Below are 12,286 nucleotides of genomic sequence, written 5' to 3' on the forward strand. Positions count from 1 at the left end.
CCGTCTTGGCAAGTGCTCACTGGTTTACTTCATGCTCATCAGAACCTTGCTCAGGAGAGTGTAACAGGTTAATGTGTCACTTGTGGCAATGATTAACTTGCCCAGCTGCCGGGTTCGAGAGCCCCAGAGTGCCTGAGGTTATACAGGATCACAGAAGGAAAAGCTCCATTGAACTAGGCTGCTGCCAAACTGGTCCTCTTTGCCTGTCAAACACATTCAGTTGCTCTTGCACTGCCCTGTGAAAATCCCCCATAAAATACAAGTGAAAATCCTCTTTCACCTGTGAAAAAGCACAGCTGGGTTCTGCTCAGGGCATTTCAAACAACGTGGGCTGTTTGTGACCTCCCCTTGCAAAGGCAGCATCTCAGGAAAACCAAAAGTTTCTTTTCATGGACTCACAGGATGTGTTGGGTTGGAAGGGACCTTAAAGCTCCTCTTGTTGCAACTCTTGCCGCACTGAGGACACCTTCCCCTAGACCAGGTTGCTCCAAGCCCCATCCAACCTGGCCTTGAGCACTTCCAAGGCTGAGACAATCACAGCTTCTCTGGAACTGTTTTGTTCCTGCCAGATCTAAAATCATACCAAACTTAGTAGCCTCAGAGATAGATTTCTGTTAAACATCTCCATTTTTCTAGGAAATAAATATGGCAAACCTTGTTTACATTTGACTGTGCCAAATCAAAACGAGCTCTTCAGAAAGGGCTGCCACCCACTTTTCTAATGTTTCCCTATTTGGTGCAATACTTTCATTCTGTTGTTGGTTGGAGCACTATTTTAATATATCTGGCTGAGGCTGCTTAAAATAGGACAGCAAGATACCAGAGAGTGAGGGGTGGAAAAGTGGAAAACAGAGCTCTATGGAAAACCAAAATCCAGTGTTTGTGTAGTTAGAAGTCTTAAATCCCACCTCTCTGGTGGGATGAAATAGGTGCTACTAATCCAATTTCTAAAGTATCATGCATCAAGCTGACACTATTTTAAGACTTGAAAAATCTAAAAAGAAAAAAAAAGCCAATTTAAACAAACCTCTGCTCCTTTCCATTCTCTCTGTTCCACAGTTTATGACAGCAGACAGGAGAGAAAGATTGTTCTGGGAACAGTGCTTTCAGGACTCTAAAAATAATATAAAAACTGCTCTGCCACACTCTCAGCTGTTACAGCTCCAAAAAGCACTGCCTCTCTTTGCTCAGACTCACAATTGTGGTGAGATTTCTACCACACCACAGGACAGTCTTTTTTTGTTTTCTCCTGGAAAAAACTACAGCACTTCTGGGTAGCAAGGCAGACATGAGCCCCTTTTAATGGCCCTTGGAATTAGGCCTGTGAAATGAGGTACACAAGGCCAAAGGCCAGCTCAACCTGGGATATCTGAATGGATCTTCACATTCTTCCCAGGAAGATGAATGGGAATCACTGGTTTGCCAGGCAAACTGCATCAGCTGAATTTTGGGCTAGAAAATGTGCTTTCTGCTCCTCTCAGAGCCAAAATTCCTACACACTTCTTGTGAGTCCTTCTTAGATAAGGACCGTGTTCAACTGAGTGACAGGGAAGCAAAATGGCAATCCAGGAATGAACTTGCCTGTACACAATATCCTCCATCCATGTGCATGCTTACTCACTGGCACACAACAGTAAGGAAGGAACCCAAATGCATCATTGTCTATAAAATCAGATGTGTTGAGGAATGAACAAATCTCGCAGAGATATCAAAACCTCCCCTGAAAACGCAGTTCAGGGAGAGCCTGAGCTATTTTGTGGTTCTAGGCATGAAGGTGCTCTGGATGCAGTAGGATTGTGCCTGAATGTCACTTGGAAAATGACAGTGGCTCAACTGAGAGCTGTGAAAATGGTTTACATTGCATTGAGACGGGCCACAGTCCTGCAAGGGTCTTTCATCAGGAGCAAACAGTGGCCTGGAGGGTGGGGAATGCTGGATCTGTACCACCGCATGCTCATCCGTCACCTTCATGCAGAGCTTCCCCCAAAGTTGCCATGTATCACTTCTAATATTTCTCCTGTTGGGTATATTTTGGAGCAGCTGTTATATGTGGCTTTTTATGGTGATCCTGTGGGAAGCAGCCATTCATTCGCCTGCTGTGATATCCTCACAGCTAATCCTAACTCCTCATTCCCTTTGCTTTTATTTGGAGGTTTTCCTCTATTTGTTCCATTGCTTTGTTTGGGTTGGTTTGCTTGGGTTGGTTTGTTTGTTTTCTTCTTTGGGTTTTTATGGTTTTGGCTTGAGTTTTTTTGTTTGCTCTGTTATAAATGACTGGTGAAGTTGGCACAGCCAAACTCCAGAAAATGTAAACCAGGCTCAACTTTCCAGGAATTACTTTTGATTGGGTTTAGCTGCAGCCCCCGGGCTCAGTATCAGCACTGTATTTGCAGGTTTTGCTCTGCACCATCAGCCTGCCCAGACTCTGCTCACTGTTTTACAAATGGACAAGACAAGGGATATTGCACCAAGCTTCCTTTCAAGCAGCAAAACCTGGGTCAGCAGGACAGAAAAGCAGAGAGAAAAAAGAAAATATTTACCAGCTAGAAGAGAGCTTATGTCCCACCATCTTCCCCTCCACCATTATGAATTTTGGACATTTAGAGACACACCTGGCTCTAAAGCTCCCAGCTCTCAGTCCCTGATGATATTTGCAACCCTTCAGCCTTGACTCCCACTGATGTGACTGAGTGCTGGCCATGTGGGGCTGGGGATGCTCAGCCTGCAAAGAGAAGGCCATGGGGAGGCCTCACTGCAGCTGTGCAGGGCTTGAAGGGTCCCCTAGGAAAGATGGGCACAGAGTGTTCAACAGGGCCTGTGGTGAGAGGAGAAGGGGCAATGGCTTTCAGATGCAGGAGGGTGATTTAAAATGAGTCTAAGGAAGCTGCTGCTCTTTTACACTGAGGCTGGTGAGGCACTGGCCCAGGCTGTGCATGGAGGCTGTGGCTGCCCCATCCTTGGCAACATCCAAGGCCAGGTGGGAACAGGGCTCTCAGCAACACACTCTGGGGGAAGATTGCTCAGCTTGGAACAAGATGATCTTTAGGGTGCCTTCCAAGCCCAACCGTTCAGGGCTTCCAACATTCCCTTGTCTCCACTGACCACTTCAGTTGACCCTGGACTCCTGGCAATTGTGATGTCACGTCCCAACTGAACCTTCCAGCAGACAGCACAACACAACTACTGACCATTGTGCTAGCCAACCCATCACCCTTGCTCTAAGAGCACTCCTGTCACCCCGCCTGTCCCCTGCTCCCCAATACCCGTCAGTCCTGATAGCTCCCGCTTGCGTGAATTTTGCCTGGATTTTGCTTGGAATTTGCCTGTATCTGTTCCATCAAGATGTTCATATTTTTTCTGAGCACAGTATGATGCCACTCCATGGAGATGGATACCCCTGGACTTTCTGGGTGGGTTGGAGCTCTGTGGGGATGGTGTGGGACAGGGACCCCAGTCTGAGGTTTTGCTACCTCTGCAGGTTGTGTCAGTCCTAACACTTCCCGCTTGGCTGGAATGTTTCTGAACCCACGTCTGCATAATGTTCGTGTTTGTCCTGGGGAAGGCATGGTGCCATTCCAGGGAGGTGGACATCCCTGGACTTCCTGGGTGGGCTGGAGCTCTGTGGAGATGGTGTGGGACAGGGACCCCACTCTGAGGTTTTTGTACCTCTGCAGGCTGTCACAGAAAGCAAGGAAGAGATGGAGGTGGATTCTCGCGAGTTATGATGCACAGGAAGAGATGGAGGTAGATGTGGAGAAGGACAGGGAGGAAGCCATGGAGGTAGACATACAGATGGATATAGAGGAGGAGATGGAAGTAGATGGAGAAGAGACCGGAGAGGAAGAGATGGAGGTGGATGTGGAGGATATGGAAGAAGCCATGGAGGTGGATACACAGATTGATAGAGACGAGGAGATGGAAGTGGACGGAGAAGAGACTGGAGAGGAAGAGATGGAGGTGGATGTGGAGGAGAATGAGAAGAAAGCCGTGGAGGTCGAAATAGAAGCGTGGGTTGAGGTTGTAGACTTCAATGAAGAAGATGAGGAGGAGGTCATCGTCGTGGATTAAGACCGATGCCAGCAGCAGGTATGTGCCCTCCACAGGCAGAGTGGGTCCCCTGGTGCCAGGCTGGAGCTGGGCTGGGTGGTCCCTGCTCAAGAACACGGTAGCCCCTGTCCTTGAGCATTCAGGATTCTGGTGACCATCCCCAGCCTGCCCTGTGCTTGCTTTGGGCCACACAAGCTCCGTCCCAACAGGGGCACAGCCCCCAACCCCAGGCAGGCTCAGTTCTGCCAGCAGAGACCTGCTGTGCCAGCGTGTGCCAGCCTGGGGGCACATGGAACACCCCTCATGCCTGACTGCACTGACCTGGCACCTGCTTTTCTTCCAGGTCTGAAGATCATCCCAGACAGACCTGCCACCCTTGCGTTGTGTATATACGTTCTAGAGTTTGTTATTGTCTTCAAGATATAGGTTTTAGGAGTTCTTTTAATTTTCTGTAAATACGTTTCATATAAATTTGGTAGATAAGTTCTTTTGTAAATACGTTTTATCAACTGTTGCTGTTAAAATATTCATACAAGTTAACAATGTTCTGCAGTTCATTTTTGTTGCTGTTTTTTTGAAAATAAGCCACTTTTTTTTCTTCAATCCCAGTTCTCTTTGCATTTGCTTTGGGCACAGGCAGCATTTACAAAGTTGTGGTTTTCACTTGCTCAAGGTTCCCAGGGCTGGAGGTCCCTGGGGGAGCTGGCACAGCAACCCCAGGAGTGGGGGCACCTGTGTACAGAGGGGTCCCACTGACAGAGGTCACCCGTCTGCTTGCCATTTCTCTGGAGACATTTGGTGTCTGTTGGGGCAAATCCCCACGGGCCCTGTCCCAGGGGATCCCATGAGGGAGCAGGGCTGAGCCTGTGTGGTCCTGCAGAGCCTCATCCAGGGCTCTCCCCTGGGTAGCCCCAGGGCTAATGAGGGTGCACTGGGCTGTGGGCAACCCCTGCTCCTGGGCACCCTCAGGGACTGGAGCCAGCCTGGAGGGAGCTTCAGCACTGGGGCCCCTGGCCTACACGGACGAAGATTTCCTTTGGAAATCCCTCTGGCACCACACTCTGCTACAAGCACAACAAGAATTGATCCTCCCTGTTAAAGGCGTGACGTTAATTGGCACAAAATTGTCTCTCGGGCTTTCTAGCACAGTAAACGTCAGTGCTTGTAATCCCTGTTCTGCACTCCCTGCCTGGACACCAAAACATCTGAACCCACCAGAACATCTTTCATTAGCACCAACCTGCTGAGAGCTATGCGGGGAGAACCTATCCCCAGCCACATCGAGAAATACTTCATAGTGATAGTCTGGGGCAGAGGTGAAACTAAAGTATTTGAATGCCAAGAGAGAGGATTCTGATTGTTGAATTCATTCTCCAAGAACAAAAATGAAAGCTTTGGGTCTCCTCACCTGCCACAGATGTGTATTGCCACGGTTTGCTTCTGGGTTATGACTGATCTTCATGAATCTGTTCAGAACTCTGATGCTGCTCCTGGCTAAGGTGCAGAGATGATATTTCAGAGCTAGATGAGCTCAGCACAGCTTGTTTCACAAACACACAGAATTTCAGGCCATGCAAAATGATACCTTTTCATATCCATGTAAAGATCATTATTAGGACGTCACTGATGTACCACACACTTCTCAGAGCTGTCCCTTCTATCCAACTCACCCAGTCACTTCACAGACTTCACTCCAAACTGTTTCTCACAGAGCTCAGTAGCACATGGGATTTAATTCTGCCTTTTCTTCATCTTCTCCTGAGCTGTCTCCACACACGGTGTGTGGGCTCTGCGGCAGCATTAACATGTCACCTCCCTGACACTGAGGTCCGTGTCACATCTTTTCATCAAAAGCAGCAAATAAACGATTCCCACTGGGTCTCACACAGCTTTTGGGTACTTGGTGTGGCTGCAGTCCTGGTTCACAGGAATTTCCAGAGGAGATATAGAAGGAAATAGCCATTCACAGAGAAAAACATCAGTGTGCACGGCCCAAATCCCAAATGTCATGAAGTGAATGTGTTTTGGTTTCTGGGGGATGCACACAGTGCAGGCATCGACAGACTCAGCAGTGAGTGAGCACTACAGACCACGTAACGGGAAAATTAAATCTGCCTGTACTGCACATGGAATCCCCCTGGCAGAGTCAAGAAAATTAATTTTAAATAAATGGGGTCAGACACCAAAGTATCTCTCTCTTGTTTGGGCTGGGTTTGTTTTTTTCCCCACAGGAAATCACACTGTCAACAACACCTCTACAATTGGAATTAAAAACAAAACAAAACAAAACAAAACAAAAAGAAAACCAAAAACCAAAAACCAAAAACAAAAAACAAAAAAACAAAAACAAAAACAAACCCACAAAACAAAACAAAACAAAACAAAACAAAAACCACAACCCGGAAAAAAAAAACCAAACAAAACCAAAAAAACCAAAAAGCACTGGTACAGGTTGTCCAGAGAAGCTGTTGATGCACCATCCCTGGAAACACTCACAATCTGGTTGGGTGGGGCTATAAACAGCCTGATCTAGTTAATGATGTTCCTGCTCATTCCAGGGGGTTGAAACTAGAAGACCTTTAGTGGTCCCTTCCAATTCAATTCTGTGATTTTTATGAAATGTCAGAAGCCTCATGTTGACCCAGCTGAAAATGTAAAGATCAATACAGAGCAGGGTGGAAAGGTTCCCATCTTTCCCTGAAAACCTGTGTATTGCTGCCAGGAACATGCAGCTTTCAGCTGGTTCCTAAGGAAACAGCAGAGGTGTAACCAGGTGGTGGGAGTGTGGCAGGGCCCCACTGCAGTGTTTTGGGGTGCTGGGGACAGAGAGTCCTCAGAAAGCCCCACAGCCCATTGAGGTCCCGGCACACCCTGGCTGAATCAAACCTGAGATCAGCCCTGCTGCTCCAGCTCTTGGAGGGAGAGAGGACTGCGTGTTCCATTGCTGTCCTGCATTTGCAAATGTTGACAAGCACCATTTCTCTTGCTCTTGAACCAAATGCAGAACCTCCCTGGAGACCTCCCCTGAGTTTTGACGCTCATTTTAACTGTCCACATCCTCCTGCACCCACCTCGCCCAGAAGATGAGCAGGAGCATCATTTTTTACAAGATGCTGCAGATTGAGCAGAGTAATTAATCTCAACAGCAAGTGCTGTCCACTTTTTCCTGGTAATTCATTTAAAGTGGGAAGTTAATTCCATTCAATGGAGCCGCCCTTCACCGCTTAGAGAGAGACACAGTCTTTGAACACCCCCGAGTGAAGTGGTTCTGGCACAAACCTTCCTCCTCCTCCTCCTCCTCCTCCTCCTCCTCCTCCTCCTCCTCCTCCTCCTCCTCCTCCTCCTCCTCTTGTCTGAGAAGGTTTGGTAAAAGGGAATGTTTGGCATTTTGCAGCACTTCTGTTAAGTGCTGGACTGGTGTGAAAGAAATATCAAAGATGACTTTTATTACAAGTGATTTGCAGAAATTGGCCAGCAGTTTAATGTTCCTGAAAACATCCAGCCATCAGTCTCCACATTGCAGCCTTTAGCTCCTGATTCCTCAGGCTGTAGATGAGGGGGTTCAGGGCTGGAGGCACCACCGAGTACAGAACTGACAGGGCCAGATCCAGGGATGGGGAGGAGATGGAGGGGGGCTTCAGATGGGAAAATGCTGCAGTGCTGAGGAAGAAGGAGACCACGGCCAGGTGAGGGAGGCAGGTGGAAAAGGCTTTGTGCCGTCCCTGCTCAGAGGGGATCCTCAGCCCGGCCCTGAAGATCTGCACAGAGGAGAAAACAGTGAACACAAAACAACCAAATACCAAACAGGCACTAACAGCCAAAAGTCCTAATTCCCTGAGGTAGAAGTGTGAGCAGGAGAGTTTGAGGATGTGTGGGATTTCACAGAAGAACTGGCCCAGGGCATTGCCCTGGCACTGGGGCAGGGGAAATGTATTGGCCGTGTGCAGCAGTGAATAGAGAAAGGCACTGGCCCAGGCAGCTGCTGCCATGTGGGCACAAGCTCTGCTGCCCAGGAGGGTCCCGTAGTGCAGGGGTTTGCAGATGGACACATAGCGGTCATAGCACATGATGGTCAGGAGGGGAAACTGCTGAAAAGAAAAGGAGAAATAGAAATAACTGAGCAGCACATGCAGAGTAGGAGATGGTCCTGGTGTCCCAGAGGGAATTGTGCATGGGGGCAGTGGTGCAGATAGAGCCCAGGTCGCTGAGGGCCAGGTTGAGCAGGAAGAAGAACATGGGGCTGTGCAGGTGGTGGCCACAGACTACGGCGCTGATGACGAGGCCGTGGCCCAGGAGGACAGCCAGGGAGATGCCCAGGAAGAGGCAGAAGTGCAGGAGCTGCAGCTGCCGCGTGTCTGCCAATGCCAGCGGGAGGAAGTGGCTGATGGAGCTGCTGTTGGACATTTGCTGTGGCTGCATATGGGGACATGTTCATGGATAAAGGACGGTGACAAGTCAGGACTGGCTGCTTTGAGCCAAACCCGTGCCATTCCCTGTAGCCTGTCCTGCTGGTGTTGGTGTCTTTGGGGCGGACCCTGACTGCTGGCAAAACAGCAACACATTCACTTAAGAGCTGGACTAGGTCAGTGCAAAAGATGGCGGCCAGGGCTGAGGGAGCCACACACAAGATGGCGGCCAGGGCTGGAGAACCACACACAAGATGGTGGCAGGGGCTGGGCTGCCAGGGCGGCTGATCTCACTAGGAGGCGCAGCCTCAGCCCTCTGGCTGCCATCCTGTGTGGGGCAGGCTGAGCCCCCCTTCAGTGCCTGTTGAAATGGACATTAACGGACATCCGGGAAAAGGACACGGTCTGGCACCTTTGCTCTGTGCACACAAACATAGACCAGCCAGTTTGGAACGCCAACTGGCAGTACTTTGATGTCAAGGCAATTCAAATAGGTGAAAATAGAACAAAACTCCAGGCATTGAACATTTTAAAATAAAAACTTTTTTTTTTTTTTTTTTTTTTTTTGAAAGAGGGCTAAAAGCACTTCTTGTGCACATGGACTCCAATTAGCATCAAGCAGCATCACAAGTGTTTTCGTCCAGGCAGGAGTCACAGTCACTGTGAGATGATGAAAACAGAGATGGGATCTGCTTGAGGCGGATGGTGCAGCGGCTGCGCACCTGCGACGTGTATCCCTCAGGGTACCTATTTCTTTAGAACACTATGAAGACTAGAGGGAATTGAAAGTCCACTGCAGTTTAGGTTGTTCTTCACGAGATTGTTCAAGTCGAGCACAGCCATTCTGTTCAGCAGACACACGGGCAGGGGCTTCTTGGAGCGCTGCTCTGGCACCCATTCTTTGGAGGAGGGGATTGCAGGAAAGAAGAAAAGAAGCTCATCAACTACTGAAGAGGAAGAGTCACTGACAGGAAGCAGTGGGTTAAGAAATGTGAGGGGAAAAAAGGCAGAAAACATGAGGTGACAAGTGTGAGAAATGGGAGTGGAAAAAGGAGGGAAGTGTGAGGGAGGAAAAGGGTAGGAAACCTGTGTGGGAAAGGGTGAGAAAACTGAGGGGAAAATGGTGAAGATGTGAGTGAAAATAGGAGAGAAAGGTGAGAGGAGGAAAAGGCAGGACATATGATGGGAAAATTCTAAGAAACATGATCAGGGAAGGCTGAAAAACATAGAGGAAAAAATGGAGGGAAATGTGAGGGGAAGAGAGTGAGAAAATTACTGGCAGAGAGAGAGAAACAGGCAGCAAATGTAAGGGGAACATTGTGAGAATCCTGAGGGGGAAAGAGGGAGAAACCAGAGGGCAGAAAAAGGCAGAAAACATTAGGGGGAAAAAAAGGGTGGGAAGTTGGATGGGAAAAGTGGCAGAAAACAGGAGTGAAAAAAGGGCACAAAATGCTAGAGGAAAAGTATAAGCAACATGAGGGGGAAAGAATGATAAACGTGAGGGGAAAAGTGGGAGAAATGTAAGAGGGAAAGCCTGGGAAACATGAGGGCAAAAGTGAGAAACATGAGGAGACAACTTGGAGAAAAATGACTGAGGAAAAGAGAAAAGCATGAGGGGAGAAAAGGGCAGGATAAGTGAGGGGAAAACTGTCAGAATCGTTAGAGAACAAAAAAAGCAGGAAAAAGCGGGAAGTTGGGGAAATGTGAGAGGCAAAGTGTGAGGAAAGGGAGCTGAAAAGGGTGCAGAAAATAAGTAAAACTTGGGAGGCAAACATGACAGGAAAACTGTGAGACTCGAGAGGGGGAAGGGGTGGAAATGTGAGAGGGAAAAGAACAGGAAACGTGAAGGGAGAAAAGGAGAGAAGGCAGTATTGGCATAACAGCTGAAATGATTCCTAACACATTCCCCCATGCATTTACCCATTTATTGCACTAGCCCAGGGCTTCTCTGTATGTCCGTCTCCCCCTGTGCCTTGATTCCTGCTCAGAAGCAGTAGAAGTGCAGGATGTGCCCACCAGCAGGAGCTGCTCCAAGCTGGGAAGGGGCCAGGTGGTGCTGATTTCCAGAGGCTTCTGTGTCCCAGGTGAGGCCAGGGCAGGAGTGGGTTGAAAGGTGCTGCTGCTGCTCCTCTGTGCCAGAGAGCCCTGGCTGGGCAGGGCACGGTGCCCACTGCACTGCGGGCTCTTTCTCCTGCCACAGCTGGGCACACCTGGCAACAAATCATGACGACTTGTGGGGAAACCAAGGGCTTTGTGGAGGCTGCATTGCTCTGCACACACCTGGGCCACCTGCAGCACACAGCTTTGGCCCCCAGAAAGGTAAACCCGAGGGGAGCAGCTGGAAAAGGTTTCATTTTCACCTGTTAATAGATGACTTTATTTCAGTGCTGGGTGCGTGGGGAATCACTTTCCTAACACGTGCTCAGCCAGAAATCCCACCTACTCATTTGTAACCATGGAAATAAGACCGACTCATTACTTTGCTGAAACTCACTGGCTAAACATTCCCTCAAATTCGTTGACATATTTAAATCACTTCTCAGAAGTTACCGACAGGAGAGTAGGGCTCTCTTGAGAGTCTCGGGTGGTCATTTGGGGAACATCCCATTCCTGCAATTCTCCTCCGATGCTCAAGAGCCTCCTGCAACCACTCTTTTCGCCTTGAATGCATTCCAGCTACATTCTTAGGAGGACTATTCTATTCTCAAGGCTAAGGAAGCCACTTGCACACATCAATCACTGCCCTGGGGTAACAGAGGGTTCAACACTGCTAATGGGAAGGGAATCCATGATTTGCTGCAGTTCAGCATTTTCTCAACCCTTTCTTTCTCTGGGAATTGCTCACAAGCATTTCCTCAATGCACCTTGAAAATGTTTTTGCTGACTGAAGCCATATTGTGTCTTTCCTTCAGCAATTCAGAAAGAAAACACAAATTGCCTACTGAAACCTTTCTACTCCCTTCCAAATCAGTTCACTGCTCAAGCACGAGCCACAGGCTCATGCCCGATTCCCTCTGTGAGATAGGAGGCAATATTTTGCTGCAGCTGCAGGGTTATTAGAAGAAAGAATTAAAGCAATAGGTTCTTGGGGTTGTTATTTAGGGTTTGGATTTGTTCTAGTTGATTTGTTGGGTGTTGCTGTGAGCTGGGAGAGGGGTCAGCCCGAAGACCAGACCAAAAGGGAAGTAGGGTAAGAGGGGAGGGGACAGAAAAGGAGGCGGTGGGTACAGAATACAAGTTTCCTATTTCCTGGCCAAAGGGAAAGGGGACACGGTTTGCCCTGGGCTGGGAAAGGCAATAAAAAGCAGCATTCTGGGTGAGTGTGTGTTGTGTGTGTGTTTGGCTCTTGGGAGAGGGAGATGCACATCCAGCTCAGGTGAATCCTTCCTAAGAAACAGTTCTTTTTGACTTTGATGACTTTGTCGCCCCATTAAATTTCATCTAAGAGTTGGCTCCTCTCTAACACCTCTCTCTCTCCCAGCAGCTCAGGGCTGTATTGCGCAGAGCTTGCTGTGTGGCAGACAGCACAAGGCGGGCTGGCCTGGTGCCCCTGAATATTTCAGCAGAACACTCTGCATTTCACCCTTTTGCTCTGGCTCAGTGCACAACTCCAGCACTGCAGGCGCTTCCTCCCAGAGCCGTGTGAGGCCCCGGCTCCTGCAGATGTGACCTGACAAGCTGTCCCTGCCTGCCGCTGGCCTCGGTTCCCCCGGCAGAAGCGCCGTGCCTGAAGGAGGCTGCCCTGTGCCGGAGCCTGCGGAGCAGCCCGGCTCCCTCCCCTGTGCCCAGAGCGCTGCACACACTGCTCGCCTTGGCCAGGAGTTAGAGGGCAG

At 49.1% G+C, this 12,286-nt stretch overlaps 1 protein-coding gene across 1 annotated transcript; it reads right to left on the reverse strand.

Annotated features, from left to right (window-relative positions):
* Positions 1 to 6,782: 6,782 nt before the first annotated feature.
* Positions 6,783 to 8,114, reverse strand: LOC136294290 (olfactory receptor 14J1-like). Its single transcript, XM_066191927.1, has 3 exons — positions 7,544 to 8,114; positions 7,327 to 7,461; positions 6,783 to 6,793 (listed from the first exon to the last, which is right to left on the reverse strand). The coding sequence occupies exons 1-3, from the start codon at positions 8,112 to 8,114 to the stop codon at positions 6,783 to 6,785; spliced, it is 717 nt and encodes a 238-aa protein (XP_066048024.1).
* Positions 8,115 to 12,286: the final 4,172 nt, after the last annotated feature.

Source organism: Chamaea fasciata, unplaced genomic scaffold, assembly GCF_029207755.1.
Source record: "Chamaea fasciata isolate MVZ Bird 193981 ecotype frontalis unplaced genomic scaffold, bChaFas1.0.hap1 SCAF_9, whole genome shotgun sequence".
NCBI lineage: Eukaryota > Metazoa > Chordata > Aves > Passeriformes > Sylviidae > Chamaea > Chamaea fasciata.

Coding starts and splice junctions, on each gene's coding strand:
- LOC136294290 (XM_066191927.1), bottom strand. CDS start 8,114: ATGTGCTATGACCGCTATGTGTCCATCTGCAAACCCCTGCACTACGGG. Junction 7,462..7,543: donor GTGGAGACTGATGGCTGGAT/GTTTTCAGGAAC, acceptor CTTTCACACCAG/TCCAGCACTTAACAGAAGTG.